This window comes from Cygnus atratus, chromosome 16 (genome assembly GCF_013377495.2).
Source record: "Cygnus atratus isolate AKBS03 ecotype Queensland, Australia chromosome 16, CAtr_DNAZoo_HiC_assembly, whole genome shotgun sequence".
In the NCBI taxonomy this organism is placed as follows: Eukaryota; Metazoa; Chordata; class Aves; order Anseriformes; family Anatidae; genus Cygnus; species Cygnus atratus.
Window position 1 is genome coordinate 48,034 of NC_066377.1, and position 17,548 is coordinate 65,581.

At 39.4% G+C, this 17,548-nt stretch overlaps 1 protein-coding gene across 1 annotated transcript; it reads left to right on the forward strand.

The window, feature by feature from the left end:
* The first annotated feature begins 1,160 nt into the window (after positions 1-1,160).
* LOC118258429 (protein-glutamine gamma-glutamyltransferase E-like) lies at positions 1,161-17,540 on the forward strand. The gene is made up of 13 exons (XM_035567224.1): positions 1,161-1,296; positions 3,135-3,302; positions 3,605-3,847; positions 4,405-4,523; positions 5,032-5,160; positions 6,605-6,782; positions 6,959-7,094; positions 7,986-8,089; positions 9,198-9,443; positions 10,975-11,280; positions 12,974-13,131; positions 13,346-13,479; positions 15,261-17,540. The coding sequence occupies exons 1-13, from the start codon at positions 1,287-1,289 to the stop codon at positions 15,406-15,408; spliced, it is 2,079 nt and encodes a 692-aa protein (XP_035423117.1). The 5' UTR covers positions 1,161-1,286; the 3' UTR covers positions 15,409-17,540.
* Positions 17,541-17,548: the final 8 nt, after the last annotated feature.

Sequence of the window (17,548 nt, forward strand, 5' to 3'; positions counted from 1 at the left end):
GAACTATTTGGGCTGCTGAATACTATGTCCAGCCAATTAAAACTCTGCAGTTGGGAATACGTACAGCAGTGGCCAGCCCAGCATACTGGGTCTCAGTTAGAGGTATGCTTATGACTGTGCATTGAATACATCAAATTTTACAGATGGTTTCAAAGAAGCATCAGAATTAGCATTTTTCTTTTTTACCAGACAATGGAACTACCTGCAAAGCATGTGTAAAAATTTTTCTCCTTGAAATGAAGTGAAAGATATTTGCGCACAACTGCATGTTGCCATCAAAAAATAATAGTATACCAGCTGGAAACAATGATAGCTATTTTATCACAAGTCACAAATGTATTTATTTATCATCTCTGTAGTGTGTCATGCAAATATGACAATGAGTGTTTGTCTACTTAATGTTGTTAAACAGTAATTATGTGATAAATGAAAAATTGGTTCTTTAACTTTCGCATGATTAGATTTGGACAGACAATAGCTTGTTCATTGTTTTGCAACTACTACACTGCAGAGAAAAATAATATAATTACAGTATGAGGTACATTCATTGTTTTTCTATTTGGGGAAAGAAACTAAATTAAACTATTTACACAGTATGCACTCTGATTAGCTCCAGCAAGAGACGATGACATGTCAATAATAGTAAACTCCTCAGAAGACCTGGAAACAGGCTTTCTGTGCAAGGGCATAAATTATTCTGATCCTCATTTAGACCTGTGGTGGAGTCAGAAGCATTCAAGGAAGCAGCCCCAGGAAAACGATGGATTCAATATATTATTTTTAAAAGAATGTCACTGTAACTATTGCTTATGAAAAATTCCAAAATTGAAAACAATGTGGTGCAAGAAGAAGTTATGCTATTACTATAATTTTGTTATCACAGAAAGAAAAACAACTAAATACTGAAATTCTTACAAATTCAAATACAATAGAATCTTTTAACAGGTGACTGAATTTTAAGCAAAAATATTGTTCAAACTTCATATAGTAGGTTGCAAGAAAGAGAAATCAGGATGTGAGGACTGAGAGGGGAAAAAAAATGCAAAAAAAATCCTCATGCTCCATTGGTCAGATTGCTCCCTTTGCTGGGGAGCAAAGGAGGCTATTGAAGCTCCACCCCACCCCTCCATCCCCCCGCCCACCAGGAAATGTGGCAAACTGGCAACTTTACAACTAGAGTTTTAAAGAAGTGAAAAGCATCAGACATTCCTTGAGTCAACAGAAGTAGAGGCAGCCATTCAGAGGAAACCTCCAAAAGCTGCTCTTACAGGACGTATTGATCAGATATGGGCCAAGGTGAGCAAGGGGGCAAGCCCCTTCTGTGGTGCTCTGTCATTTTCTTACATTGATACCTCATATTCAGCTCTGTAACGGTCACTGAAAGATCACTATTCTAAGGATTTTTGATCCAAGAAAAAAAGGGGTGTGTGTGTGTGTGCTTTTTTTTGTTTGTTTGTTTTTCCACTTAATGTTCATATGGGAAAAACAAGCTTATGAGAACAAAATTTGGGAGAACAGATATTATCCAATATAGACATGTTGTACTTTGCAAATAGTAAGGAAAGGAAAGTCTGCAGCTATTTGAAGTTGTCAGGTGAGCGCAAATGAAGACTGACAAATCTGACATAGGAGGCAACACAGATCTTGGAGAAGTTATCATTGAAAAGCCTGACAGAGGCTACAATGAGAAGAGGTTGATACCTGAAGTTAAGGCTGAGAGGATACAAAAATTTGAGGATTTTGTTTGTCTGTTTTTTTTTGTTTGTTTGTTTGTTTTGTTTTTTACTTGCTAGTATTTATACATAAGCAGTTTGCCCAATCTAGTAATTATTATAAATGGTCCCATTTATAATAGCCTTAATCTTTCTAAAGACAAGTCTCCCCTACCCCTGGGCTTGCTTTACAACAGATGTGCTTCATTGCTAAGTTTCTGATTTTTTTTTCTTAACATAGGTGTGTTCCTGAAAAAATCAAAGTACATGCTGCTTGCCTAGATACTATGAAACACGTTCTCCCCATTTAAACTGTGACTACATTGCTAAGTTATTTGCTATAGTTATTTCAAGGCTTGCCTAAACCTCATAAGCCTAATATCATGCTGAAAAAAAAAGAAAAGAAAAAAAACCCACCTTTCTGTGGATGAATCTGTTTGACCATTGCATAGTAATTTTTTACTCAGTAACAGCACAGGGTACTTCTGTTCCACTGCTAAGAACTGCACTGTTACTCTTAACTGTTATCCCTCTTTTTAGGGGTGAGTGGAATGGAGGAAAAGGTGGATAGAGACTAATAAAAAAAAAATAAAGAAAACACACAGTGCCATCTTTTTCTTCTGTACTTCTGCACTTCATTTCCACCATCGAGCTGTCTTCTACTAGTTAACCCTCCATAGACTGGTGATGTCAGAGCCAAACCAACCTCAAATACCTGTTCTTTGGCCTCTGATGAAGCCATAGCTCATACACAGGAGCTTTCTGCGGCTTATTTCACATACATGACTTTAGTAGTGTTCTCTCTCCAATTCTGTCATTTCTCCCACTGCCAAATGACAGCCCAGTGTCCATCAACATATTTTTGGTAAGTGCTTCCAACAGATAGTGGCTGGTAGTTATATCAGAGGTACATGTAACATAAATGTGTCTAGAGATTACTTATCACAATTCAAAATGCAGAAATCTTTCTCAGGTCATTTAGGTTTCTTTGTTGCTTGTTCAGAGACAGCAAATCTGTGACTTTGTAAGTATAACATCAAGTCATGGAATGAATGAAACCTTGAAGGAATTAGCAGAGTTCAGCTGGATTCCTTATTCAAGTAACTCACAAGTATTCCATTCTCTCATGGTTCTCTCCTCTCAGATTCCTTTCTGATTTTTCTTTACTACTGGATATACTTCACCTGTTTTACTGAATTTTGCAGATAATCTCTAACAATCTCTGCAAGGTGGAGAATTTCCAAAATAAATAAATAATACGCTCATAATTTAATTACTTGTATTTGTGGTGCAAACCTCACATGGCTACTAGGTAGCTATAGAAAGTAACATGCAATTTGTGAGAGTGTTTATGTGCTTCTTCCTCATTTTAAAATCTTGGATGTACTGTAAAATTTTCTTGCTCTTGTCACTTTTTCATAGCTGCAACGCAGCTGAGTACCAATTGGCACCTGAAAGAAAATACAAGAGATCACCACACAAATAAATTTTCGAGCAAAGAGTTGATTGTGAGGAGAGGTCAAGCCTTTGTTGTCACCTTCAATGGAATTGAACAGCCTGAGCAAAACTTAACATTCATCGCAGAAACAGGTATGACTCCCAACTTCTTTCACAGAAATTGTAATGCCACGTAGGCCACATTCTTCTGGCCTGGTATGTGCTATATGGTAGCAAGATAATACCTCAGAACCACCATGCTGCTTTACGTAGGCATGGAAATGTTTGAGTTCTTTGTTGCATTAGTCCCTCCCCAGCTAGCAGTGATAGCGCTCTTCAGTTTCAAACATGTGGCACATTCATCTGAGGGGAGGGTTACATCTCCGCTGAATTCTTGACAACTAAATTTCAGCAAGCTGGAAAAAAAAAATTTAATTGTTTATTTTCCTTAAAAGGTCCAAAACCCTCAAAGCAGGCTAAGACCCAGGCCACATTTGGTATTTCCAGCACAGCGAGTAAGGAGAATTGGAGTGCAGTTCTGCAGTCCACCAGTTCCAACTCTGCAAGCATCACCATTTCCAGCCCAGCTAATGCTGTCATCGGACGTTACAAGCTGAGTGTTCAAAGTACTTCAAGTGGCAGCTCATCTCCAGCAACCCTTGGCACTTTTGTTTTGCTCTTTAATCCTTGGTCTTCAGGTATGAATATGTTGGCATTCCCCTGAAAGAACTAACTCACTTGTAGTTTGATTAATATTTGCAGCTTCTCCGTTTGATCTATAATTTAATACAGGGGCTGAACATTCACCACATAATCTAGTACTGAGAAGAGAAAAGCATATAATAGTTTCTTAGGACCTTCTGGTACATCAGATCAGCTCTGTATCATGTACTTACTGGAGGGCTCCTTGCCCTAAAAGATTCAGGTTAAGTGCTGCTTTTGCCAGAGCTTCTGCGTTTCTGCACAAGTTTAGAAGAGTGCGTCCAGTCTCTCTAGAACCAGGAAAAGAGACGTATCTACCCTCTGCCTTCTTCCACATTTGACATGGTCATACCTCTGTCTTCACTCAAACACACAACTTCCAACCCCTTTCTCTAAATACAGGAAGTCCTGCATTTCATCATATGGATATAACAGGAAGAATAGTAAAGGGTGAATATCTACAAGTGTTCGTGCTGATGAAGACCAAAACTCTGGAGGTTTTTGATTTATTTTGTCTGCTGTGGTGGTACATGCTTCTGTTTTGGCTTTTCAGGTGATGATGTGTTCATGTCTAACAAGGCTGAGTGTGAGGAATATGTGCTAGAAGAGTTTGGCATCATTTTTGCTGGCAATACGCATCATATCAACAGCTTTGGATGGAACTTTGGCCAGGTAAACACAGCACTGAAACACCAGACAGTGTTTTGTGCTCTGGTTTTCACATAAGGTGGGTGACCAGCTTGTTTGCTTTTTACAGTTTATCACGGTCATACACCTCTGAAAAGCAGGAGTCTAGTATTGCAATTAGAACTCCTGTAAAGCCCTGTTATGCTGATTAATAAGAAAATTTGTAATGGATCAATCAGTGAATCAATTGATCTAGGACTCAGAGATGCAGCCAGCAGAAATCCTAGTGTCTGCTGGGTAGTATTGTGTAGCAACACTGTATGGCACAGGCTTGGCCTTCAGTCCACAGATTCTGACTTTTGAAAAGCTCTTTGAATTTTAATATTTATGGTTTTTTGAAGCTGTATTTTTATGTGAAATTCCTGGCTGAGCTGCAAGATTTATTTTAGTGATTAAATAAACATTAAATGCTTATGTAGCTCTACTTATCCTGATTTTTAGCGCAGTAGCATAATCTGTGGTTCCAATACACTAACTTATTTCTATAACATAGTTTCAAGGAGATATTCTCAATATTTGCCTTTCCATGCTGGATCGAAGCTTAAACTACCGTCAGGATCCTGCCACAGATGTATCTCACCGAAATGATCCCAAATATCTGGGCCGAGTTCTCAGCGCAATGGTAAGCAACATGTTCAAAAAGTCCAAACTACTAAACATTCTTTTAAAATAGTTATGTATGAAGAATATGAATATATATGAATACTATATGAATAGTTAAAGTATGAAGAGACTTCTCAAAAAATTTTAGGCCACTGTTTGTATACACCAGAAACCAGAAATATGGGTCAGAGAAATCCCTACATGGCTGTCTGATCTAAGCCTTCTAGATTTATGTCATCTGTGGTATGTTTGATATTACAAACTTTGATATCCAATAGTCAAACTGAAAGTTAAGTTGTGGGCTGGTATGCGGAGGGGCTAGTGCTATGGAGGTCTTTAGTCCAATTTCTCCATTTGAAGTGGGAAGTGGTGGCACTAGATCAGGTAAGCCATGGATTTGTCAGGTTGTCTTGAAAATCTCCAAGGATGGAAAATTTCATGGCCTCTCTGGGTGACCAGTCCAGAGCTGTCCTAGCCTCTTAGTGATTAATTTTTCTCTTACGTCCAATATGGTTTTCCCAAGCTACAACTTAATGCTGTTGCCTCTTGTTATATAATATGCCAGTACAGAGAAAAGTTGGACTCAAAACTTTGTATGTTCAAGTAGTTGTAAGCTGCTATTCATTCTCCCTTATCCTCACCTTTACTAGACAGAATTAGCCTAGCACTCTCAACATCTTATAAGCTGTGTGCTCTAGGGCCCCTGACAATCATGGTAGTCCTGTCTCTTGGTCCCTGTTCAATGCCTCAACGTTCCTCTGAACTGAAGACCCTGAAACTAGAGACAGCACTCCTGCCACAGTCTCACTAGTGATAAAAGGGGGATAACAATTTTCCTCAATATTCTGATAATCTCTGGCATTTGCTGTAACTCACATGTTCCTTTCAGCTGAGCTGCCACTCAGCAAACCGTTCCCAGCCTGTACCAATGCATGGTGTTATTCTGCCCTGAGTTCTGAAATCTACACCTTTTTTTCCTGGATTTCATGATATTTCTGTTGATTCAGTATCCAAGATTCTCAAGGTGACTCTGCATTTGTTGTGTCTGACTCTTCTCCTAATGTAATACTGTCTATGAATTTGCTAAGGGTTCACTCTGTTATTATCCAGACACATTCTGACAGCTTAGCTGCATATATGTATTGCTGATGCCATTCAGTGGAAAAGTACAGTGGAAAAGTTGCCACCTTATGACAGAAAGATTCACTACAGACTTCAGTTTCTCTTCTTGCTGGGTACTACTACACTTGGGTGGAAGACACAGTGGATAAATGCTCCTCATTATTTTGAGGACACATATTTCATTTCCCTGAAAAGATGAGACTTATTCCTGAAGGCCAACTTCAAGAAGCAATGACTTTTGTCCACTAAAATGTCATTCAATGCTTTTCTCCTTCCCCGCTGCCACTTAATCTGTTATAAACTCTTAATTTGTCTTATAAATTCAGTGAATATTTTTACAGGTCAACGGCAATGACGACCAAGGAGTGGTACTAGGAAACTGGAGTGGAAATTATGAAGGTGGGAAAAGTCCAAGCAGCTGGACTGGAAGTGGTGAAATCCTGCAAAACTGGAAGAAATCAGGATTCAGGCCTGTTAGATATGGACAATGTTGGGTGTTTGCAGCAGTATTGACCACAGGTATGCTTTATGTAATGCATATAAGATAGCGTACAGATTCTGTTAAAAAAAATAAATAAATAAATATTTACTAATAATGCTTTCAACATGAAAGTCTATCCAGACATTAATATGCTATATGAAACTATATGCTGGAAATAGTGCTTTCTGACTATGGGTTTCTATTTGCTCTTTAGTGCTTAGATGTCTGGGGATTCCCACTCGTACAATTACAAACTTCAGCTCTGCCCATGATGCAGATGGAAACCTGCGTGTGGATGAGTTTTATGATGCTTCTGGAAATCATTTGGAGAGAGGAGCTGACAGTGTCTGGTAAAGTTCTACAATATTTAATAATAGGAACTATCAGTGATTATAGTCTTCAGGTGCAGAACATACATTCTAATGAAAAATGCTGCATTAACTTCCTGAAAATTGACCTAAAAACAACTGCACACACAGGAGCAACAAAAAATCATAGCACTACAAAATTTGGTATTTTCACTCTTTCTTAATTAAGCATGACTAAAAACAGCAAATTGAAACCAAGGCAGACAAAGTTATAGCTACGATGACACAAACGACTGAAAATTTGGGATATTACACTGGAAATATCAAACAGTGGGACTTCGCTTAGTTTGGAACTATTCTTCAAAAGCAGCTCCTGTTATACTATTAAAGTTTTGACAGAACCTGTCCCCCTTCCCCTACCTTTTTTTTTTCCCCTGCAACGAAGTCATTTGCAGTGAAAATAATTTAATTATCACTACTGAGCATCAAATGCAATTGAAACAAGTTTGCATTCAGCAAAGAACAGGTGTACCCCCTCACTTCTTGCCTTGATTACTTCCCTGCTTGTTTTGAAACCATCCTAAATATAGGAACAACAGAAATAACTGTGGCATTGTGCTATAAGAAACACACCTGAAACTACGAATGTGCACAAACTCAGAACTTTTTTGGGAAAAAAAAAGGCTCAGGAAATTGTATCTAATTTCACAAATTTGCTTTCTCCCCTTGAACATTTATGTCTGTTCCACAATGCAATTTTCAGCTCCGGTGTAATTAAGATAGCCAGGATCAGAGTGGAAGTGGTCAGTCTCAGATAAGAACCTTTAGAAATTAAAATATTCGATAACTTCAACTAAGATGACTGATTAATGGATGTGAATAGGAATTTGGAAACACGTAACAGTGGTTTACTTTATTCATTCATGAATGTAGGAATTTCCATGTCTGGAATGAAAGCTGGTTTTCCCGCAGTGACTTGGGCCCCTCATACAGTGGATGGCAAATTCTGGATGCAACTCCCCAAGAAGAAAGTGGAGGTACACAGATTTAATTCCAGGAATAATGACAAAAAATTATGAAGTCAGCCACTTTCGGAGAGAAAAAGAAATTGTAAAGCCATTGTAAAAGTAATTTCTTTCCCTGCTCAGAAATCGTGTGACGGTATCTGTCTAAGTAAAAAAGCCTCTGCTCTTCTGTGGCTGCCAAGAAACAAACTAGGCTTCTAGGAGCAGTTTTTTGTAGCTGTTCCTATGTTTCCAATATAGGTATCCAGAGCTACTGAAGAGTAATGAATACTAGAAAACCAAATCAAGTGTATCTTCAGAATAAATGCAAGACACGTTGGTGATCAGCCTGGTATGAGGGTCTGCCTCTGTAAGGCTTTTGACATGGTCCCACATGACATCCTGATCTCCAAATTGGAAAGATATGGCCCGGAAGGCCAACTGCGTCCTGGACTGCATCAACAGAGGGGTGACCAGCAGGTCAAGGGAGGTGATTGTCCCCCTCTACTCTGCCCTCGTGAGGCCCCACCTGGAGTACTGCATCCAGGTTTGGGGCCCCCAGCACAAGAAAGATGTGGACCTGTTAAAGCGAGTCCAGAGGAGTGCTACAAAGATGATCAGAGGGCTGGAGCACCTCTCCTGTGAAGAAAGGCTTAGAGAGCTGGGGATGTTCAGCCTGGAGAAGGCTCCAGGGATACCTCACTGTGGCCTTTCAGTATTTAAAGGGGGTTTATAAAAAGGATGGAGAAGGATTCTTTACTTAGGTAGATAATGATAGGCAAATGGTCTTAAACTGAAAGAGGATAGATTTAGATTAGACATTAGGAGGAAATTCTTCACTGTAAGGATAGTGAGGGACTGGAACAGGTTGCCGAGAGAAGTTGTGGATGCCCCATCCCTGGAGGGTGTTCAAGGCCAGGCTGGATGGAGCCTTGGTCAACCTGATCTAGTGGGTGGTATCCCTGCCCATGGCAGGAGGGTTGGAAGTAGGTGATCTTTAAGGTCCCTTCCAACCTGAGCCATTCTATGAGTGGGACACCAGCACTTGGTAATTCAGGGGTCGTTGACAAATATCTGTCTAGTAAGCTGCTTACTGTGAAACCATTGACTAGTTCCAAGTTATTTTTTCTTGATGCCATAGGAATTTATCAGTGTGGTCCTGCCTCACGGAATGCCATCAAAGAAGGAGACATAGATTTGGACTACGATTGCCCATTTGTATTCGCAGAAGTGAATGCAGACTGTATGTACTGGAATTATGACCCTGCAACTGGAAAGAAAACATTAATATTCTCCAAGTCTACAACAATTGGCCAGTTCATCAGCACAAAGGCAGTTGGTAGAGATGATCGTGTAGATGTCACCAGTGATTATAAATATGAGGAAGGTAAAAAAAAAAATTTAATACTCTAGTTCTACAGTTGCTTTGTTCCAAAGCTTATGTAAACTTCAGGATAGGAGTCTCTTGGTGGGCAGTTTTGGTCATCTATAAGGTGGGAGCATAATTCATTCAGCTGCTTCATTTCTAACAGAAAAGGGAAGAGAAGGGAAAGAGTAAAAGATGATGCCTTGCCCTTTCTGATACATAGCTGCTTTGTGGGACCTAAATAAGGCAAGTCCAAACAACTTTGAGTAAAGCATTCGCTGTTCTGCCTGTCTATGCTAATGTGCACTGCCTGTGCTTTGTGAGAATTAGCCTACAACCCAGTTATTTGACAGCAAGAATGAAAGGCCTGTGACAGAAACCTAAGCTAAATCAACATTTAGGTCCAAGAACAGCAACTCTTTCAAAGGGTCACACAGTATGCAAACTTGTCAGATCTTTGGTTTTGATAGCGCAGAAAAAAATACGATAATCATGAACTGAATTTGCAAGTGCAAAGAATGAACACTGTTATTGGAAATATATACACTAAGGTTAAAAAGCAAGATAAAGTAGAGCCCAAATAACTAGCTTCCACTGTATATTGGGCCTGGCTGGGATGGAGTCAATTTTCTACATAACAGCCCCTATGGTGCTGTGCTTCGTATTTGTGGCTACATATTGATAACACACCAGTGTTTAGGGTATTGCTGAACAGTGCTGCATTGTGTCAAGGCTTTATTTCTCCCTCCCCCTTCTCCCCTGTCCCAATGAATAAACTATGGGTGGGCAAGAGATTGTTAGGAGACAGAGCCGGGACAGCTAGTCCAAACTGACCAAAAGGATATTCCATGCCATACGACCCAGCAATAGAAGTTCAGGAAAAGGAAGAGGAGGACTGGGGGGACATGTGTGGTTATGGCATTTGTATTCTCAAGCAAGTGTTATATTTACTGAGGCCCTGCTTTCCAGGAAGTTGCTGGGCGTCTGCCTGCCAGTGGGGAGTAGTGAATGAGTTCTTTTTTTTTTTTCTTTGCTCATGTACAGCTTTTGTTTTTCCTTTTTAACTGTCATTATCTTGGCCTGTAAGTCTTCTCACCTTCCTTCTAGTTTCTCTCCATCCTGCAGGAATGGGGAGTGAGTGAGGGGTTAGATGGTTGTTTGGCTGTTGGTCAGAGTCAACCTAACACACAGCACCTAACACAACAACCTAACAACCTACCACATTACCATAGCCATTCCCTTATATTAGGGTCCTTTTCTGTATCAGCAAATATGAATTCACATTTTTAGATATTACAACCATTAAGAAACATAGAAAAGGGAAGGGTGAGAAACTTCGGACTTAAGATTTTGTGTTACAAAAAGATGCTATTACAGGAAAAGTGACATTGCTGGCTGCAGATCTAGAAAATTAAGTGTGGCTGTGGAAAACACTGGCTCTGTTCTTCTTTAAGAACAGACACTAAGTTCAGCTGACTAGCCTCTAGGTGTAATGTAAAAGAAGAGATGTGTGTGAACTGTTGAGGGTAATTTTCATGGTTCTTTCTAACAGGCTCTAGAAAAGAAAGAGATATTTTTAAAAAAGCCCGTAAGAAGCTGGGACTTGAAGATAAATTTGATCCTACAGCACCGACACCAAAGGAAATTGAACAAAAGCCTGATATCTCAGGGAAGTTCAAAGTGGCTGGTCCTTTAGAAGTTGGCAAAGATCTCAATCTAATTCTGGTTCTTGCAAATTTACAATCTGATGTTAAGTCTGTTCATGTAAATATGACTGCTTGGAGCACTGTGTACACTAGAAGACCAGTTCGTGAGATCTGGAAGGACTCCATATCTGTCACTCTGTCTCCTGAGGAAGGTAATATTTCAAATTAAAAAAAAAAATTATCACAATTCTTACTAAAAGTTATCAGTAAGCAGGCAATAGAAGTTGGTCAACTTGGGGGAAAAAGGCATAACAAACTGTAATCTGAAAGTTCTATACAGAAGAGGCTGAAACAGCCAAAAACATACTGCACTTATGAACAGATTAAAAAGACATGTTTCACATCCTCATTAGGAATTGGAATCTCAGTGAATAGACTAGACAAGACTAGAACAGTTGGAGGGGACTTTCATAGATCATCTAGTCCATCTGCCTGACCTCTTCAGGGCTAACCAAAAGTAAATCTTTGAGGTCATTGTCCAAACATCTCTTGAACACTGGCAGGCACAGGGCATCTACCACCTCTCTAGGAAGCCTGTTCCAGTGTCTGACCACCCGCATGATACAAAATTGTTCTCTTATATCTAACCTTCCCTGGCACAGCTTTATGCCATTCTCCCTCCTGTCATTGGGTGCAAGGGAGAAGAGAACAGCACCTCCCTCTCCACTTCCCCTTTTCAGGAAGTTGTAGAGAGCAATGACATTGCCTATCAGCCCTCTCCTCTCCAGAGTAGACAACCAAAGTATCCTCAGCCTATCCTCATAAGAGATGCCCTTCAGCCCTTTTAACAGCTTCATTTCCCTCCTTCATACGTTTTCAAGGACTTTAACATCCTTTTTGTACTAGGGAGACTAGAACTGCATGCAGTATTCAAGGTGAGGCCACACCAACGCTAAATATAGTGAGAAAATCACCTCTTTTGACCAGCTGGCTATGCTGCATTTAATGCATCCAGAACATTCAATGCATCCTAAAATACAGTTTGCCGCCCCCCCCCTTTTTTTTTCTTTTTTTCCCCTGCCAGGGCACACTTGTTATATTAAACTATGGGCTGAATATAGTCAGCAGGGAGAGTTTTCCACCAAGTCTGATGACAGGGGCCATTTTTGCTCCCTTCTGTCAAGTGAGGTATGCTCCATTTGCTAGGATTTGTACTTAACAAATCTTGCTACTGGCAGAATCTAGGAAATTCACAGTGTCTCCATTTTGTTGCTTGCTTTTGTGAGACTTTATGCTGGTGACTTGTCATCTTGTGTTTTTCATCTGCTCTACACTGCTGAAAAACACTTTGTGGCTCACAATGCTTGCATGTAGCATGGATGCTCTACAGTTCATCTGAACTTGACATCTACTGTATGAATGGCCACTGTGGAATTACCTGGATTCAAAGACAAGGGAGAGCCTTGCCAATCCAATGTTCCTTGATTTGAATTACAGCATGGAAACTACTGTAAAAACACATGAATAAAAAATAGTGCTAGGAAAGAAAAAAGGAATGTAAACACGGCATTTAACCCACCTCAGAGCAGCTAGGACTAATGAGGCCTACCCAGAGAGCATCCCATAACAAATGTAGTGACATGTAAATTCCTTAAACTCTGTCTTATTTTTCAGGGCAACTGGGAGGAACAGAAGCCAAGCAAGATAATACTAGAGACTAGAGGAGTGATAATATTGAAGAAATCTCTATTTCTCTAGCAAACTGACAGATTCACATGAACTGACTTTGGCAGTGATGGCTACAGGCCTTTCTAGTCAGGCACAGCACAAAAGGAAAACATTAATACTAGATATGAAACTCTGCTCCCTTATAAAAGCGTTTATCAATTTTTTTTTTTCTTTCAGAGAAACATTTTCCCATTAAGATATCTTATGCTGAATATCAACAGCAGTTAACTACAGACAACACAATTCAAATAACAGCTTTATGTCATGTAGAAGGTGGAATTCAAGTACTAGTGCAAAGAGACATTACCCTGGACAATCCTGCTATTGACATACAGGTGAATCACTGTCCCTTTACTCTAACTGCAGCATAGGACAAAAGGGAAAATGAGCTTTTATAAGTACTTCCTTCCCCAGAAAGGGATGTTCTGCTCAGTTCTGCCTTGGTCCGTAGTAATGAGACACTAGGATGAGTGTCTCTTGTAATGGCTGAAGAGGCTTAGATTTGAAAAGAATACTGAGTCTGACCTTTCAAGCATTTTCCTTGTGCAGGTACTTGGTGAAGCAAAAGTGAATAAAGAAGTTGATGTAGAAGTGGTATTTACCAATCCTATTAATACAGAAGTGATGGACTGTGTGCTGCAGGTAGAAGGCAATGACCTGCTGAGAGGAATCCTTGAGATAGAGTAAGTACAAGAAGTGCCTTCTTCCTGCTATCAAAAATACATAAACCAGAACATAGACACGGATGACTTTGAACTGAACACTGAGATGACACAGAATTTTCTTCTTGCACATAGCTTTAAACCAGCTTTCCATCTCAATTAGGCTTTGGCTCCATAGTTTGGGAGGGTAAATAATTACCGTCACAATTTGACAGAACTTGTTTGCTGATCTATCTAGCAGGACCCCACAGTTTCAGCAAAATGTAAATGTATACCCATGCAGTGAATGTTGCTGAGGCTGCCTATGCTGCTACAGGCCAGATGGGTTAAACCTTCTTGTTTTGATCATAGGACTAGCAATAGACTATGAGTGTTTCTGTACGAACTATACTGTATTTTAACCAGGATATTTTTTCCCACTTTTTAAAATGGACTGCAGGTGCCAGTCTGATTGTTCAGCCTTATAAACAATTTGCATTTACATCACACAGACACACATGTAAAAAGCAGATCACAGAATTCTAGGGGTTGGAAGGGACCTCAAGAGATCATCGTGTCCAACCCTCCTGCCAAAGCAGGTTCCCTAGAGCAGGTTGCCCAGGCAGGCGTCCAGACGGGCCTTGAGTATTTCCAGAGAAGGAAACTCCACAGCCTCCCCAGGCAGTTCCAGTGCTCCATCACCGTGAAGAAGTTCTTTTGCATGTTGGTGCGGAACTTCCTGTGATCCATTTTGTGGCCTGAATTTACTTGTCTAAGGCCTGGAACTTGTACACAACCTAAATCCCTGAGGCAGGCAGGAAAAGAATAGGGAAAATATTATCATAAAGGTTGCAGCATTTTGTTGTTGTTTTCAGTATAATAAAAATGTTTTGGTGGTGGTGGTTTTTTTTGTTTGTTTGTTTTTGTGTGTTGGTTTTTTTTTTTTTTAAGAAGTTTTTCAAAACAGGAACTACAAGTACATTGATTTTCTGCTTTTAGAACTTTACCAAATAATGACATTGGGAGAGTAGAAAGGAAGGGCACACAGTCAGGAAGCTACTAAATGATATTGAGATGGGTAACGAGAAGACTGGAATAAAATAATTTCCTTTTACTATAGATCCCGGGTACCTGGACTATGGAAGTGTGCTCTTTCACTGAACACACACACACGCATGCTGTCAAACCCAAACACAGCAATTTAGCATTGCCATTTGCACTTGAGCAACTAGGAACGGTCTACCCATAATTTATCATCTCTCCTAAGGGAATTTGGCAACCCTGTGTTATGTATCATATACAACTTTATCCTCAGGCAAGACAAAATAATGTCACATGGTAAGCCTGTTTGGTAAAATCATAAATATGGATCTCCCAGAATTTTAAACCATACTAGTTTAAAACATTTTAACTTACATTTAGAATTTCCTGGTGTCTAAACACTTAGGTTTCCATGGTGCCACAATCTACTGTAATTTGAGAGTTTGCATTAATACGCATCACGGTATTAGCTTGTTCTTTTTAATAATTCCATTATGTCTTTTATGCCTCCTGTTCTGCTTGAAGTTTTAGCTCATATGATATTAGAATGCTCCCACCCTCACCCCAAATGCGCAATGCTTTGTGAGAGAGCACTTAATGCATGGGCTTGAGTATTTAGGTATTTATCAAATAGCTAAGTCCTCTATGGTCGTTTCGTGACCATCCTACACTGAGCTGTTGGGAGTGCTTATGTAAAATGGGAGCTGGCTATTGAGGAAATTCAAGCATGATGTATAAGCCTATTTTCTGCTGATATTTTTCCCTTTTTTTCCTATTTCTAGCGTACCGCCATTGAAAGCTGGTGAGAAATCCAGTACAAAGTTTAAACTTACTCCTGTCGAGATGGGTTCCAAGCATCTACTCGTTAATTTCTCCTGTGATAAATTTTCAAATATCAAGGCCTTTAAGACTGTAAATGTGATTGACTAATAGGAAGATGCATTATAAGTGGTCTGTCTCTCTCTAAATTGAACAAAATGTCGTAAGAAATCTTGTATGGGAAAACCACGAGGAAAATAAAATCCTTACTTTCCTGATAATGGGTTACCAACTTTACATCATTAAAATTTTACAATGTAATTTTAAATAAACTCTGGAATAGGTGATTCTTCATTTACTGATGTGAGTGTTCATGTTATTAAATAGCACATCTTACCTTCTATTCGGAGACTGCTTGTTTGACTTTCATCTGTTTATGTTTGGAAATCATTCTTTCTGGCTCCAGATGTTTCTACACAAACATTCATAAATACATTTTTACATATTCAAAGCCTTATTCAGCGGACTTGCAAAGCAGTGTTTCCCTTTCACTGCAACCATGGAACAAGAAAGTAGCCAGGATTATGTACATGATTTACACTATTTAGCTTTTGTCGTCTTTTTTTTTTCTTCCCTCCTGTAAAGTCTGTCACTGTAACTTGAGCACTTATCTAGACACATTCTTTTCTCTTTCTCCTCTTTTTGCAAATCACAGGACAAAAATGTTCTAAGTGAATTTAGAATGATGTCCAATTTCAGAGCCATTTCACAAACAAATTGGGATAATTGACAGTTCAATCTTTTTATTTTTTTTATTTTTTTCCCTCACTTGCTGATACTCTTCTTTGGGAATCAAAGGGAGAGTAATCTTAAGACCAGGGATATTTTACCTAGAGAAAAATTAGAAACTCTTCATTATAGTTTGTGAGTCAGGAAGCCATCCCTATCAGCAAATAATATATTAAATACAGAGTCCGGTTAATATCAAGGTCATCAGATTTCAGATTTAGTACAGTTTACTTAAACCCTTTATCAGTAGATGGGTACAAACTGCAAGCATGGAGAAAAACAAACAATCAAAAAAAATAGCAAGGGAAAGAGTACTTTCAAATTTGTTTGGGTGTTGTGAGGCCCAAAAATGGTAGCAAAGAGGTGTGTCTTAATAAAAGATGTCTTAGACTTCATTTAAAAATTGTATAATTACCTTAACTATTGAATTCCACATCTCGAGTTCCTGTTGCTAAACATTATGTGTAATAGCAAATGTTCTTTCAACACAACTCTGTCTGGCAGGTGGAGAAGTACTTTGAGTGGAAACAAAAGCTAAAAGCTAGATTCCAGGACCTAGAGCTAGGCGTAGCCCACTGAGTGACTGGGTTTATGGATTATATAATTATACAACAGTAAGTCAATATCTGGCTGAAAATGAGCTGTGTAGATGAAGTGAATGGAAAATCAAGCTACTGCTCTATTGTACTTGGACTGCAAGGCCAGGGAACCGGTAAAAACTTAGCAAGAGCCTGGAGCCAGCTCTGTGCCCGCACTTCTACCCCACAGCACAGAGTACGTGTGACTTTCAATAGGGAATGCTCATTGTCACATGAGCAGCCAACACTCAGATTAGCTATAAACCCCTTTTGTCCTTTTAGCCTGCAAGAGTGCTTTAGGAGGGCGATTGCAGTCACTTAGTTTTCCAGTGCCAGTCACGTAACATCAGTACGACAGCATACTGGCTATGTAATGAGATGGACTACAGAGAGGTTGAACAAGCAAACCACAGTTTTTCTCCTGATGTTCTTCAAGGCTTGCCAGAGGCAAAAGCTCTCATCACATCGACCAAATGATGACAGTTCAAGCTCAAGCACAGCCTTACACTCACAATGTCAATATACTCTTAATGACTTCTTTTTGCATCCCTTTTATGAGTTAAAACCACCAGACTCTGCTAAGTCAAGTGATTTGCAGTAGCAGAAAAGACAGAATGTGGTGAATGGGACCTCTAGGTGAATTAAAAAGAGGCAACACGCTTCCCCTGTGTTAGTGCACACATGCATAAAGTTGATGTGTCTAATTAAACATGTACCTACTGGGATACAGACTCACAGAAAGGATTCTGCAACATTTCCATGGAAGTTATACTGATCTCTTTCTACTAAAGACTAGAAACATTACAAGTTTAAGGTGCAATATGGCTACTCTGAGGTTATGACAGTACAATACCTGAACAACAACTTATTAAGGAGGCAAGAAAAATATAAAATTATGTTTTCCTTAGAAAGCTGAAGAACTGCACAGCAATTTCAAGGCCACG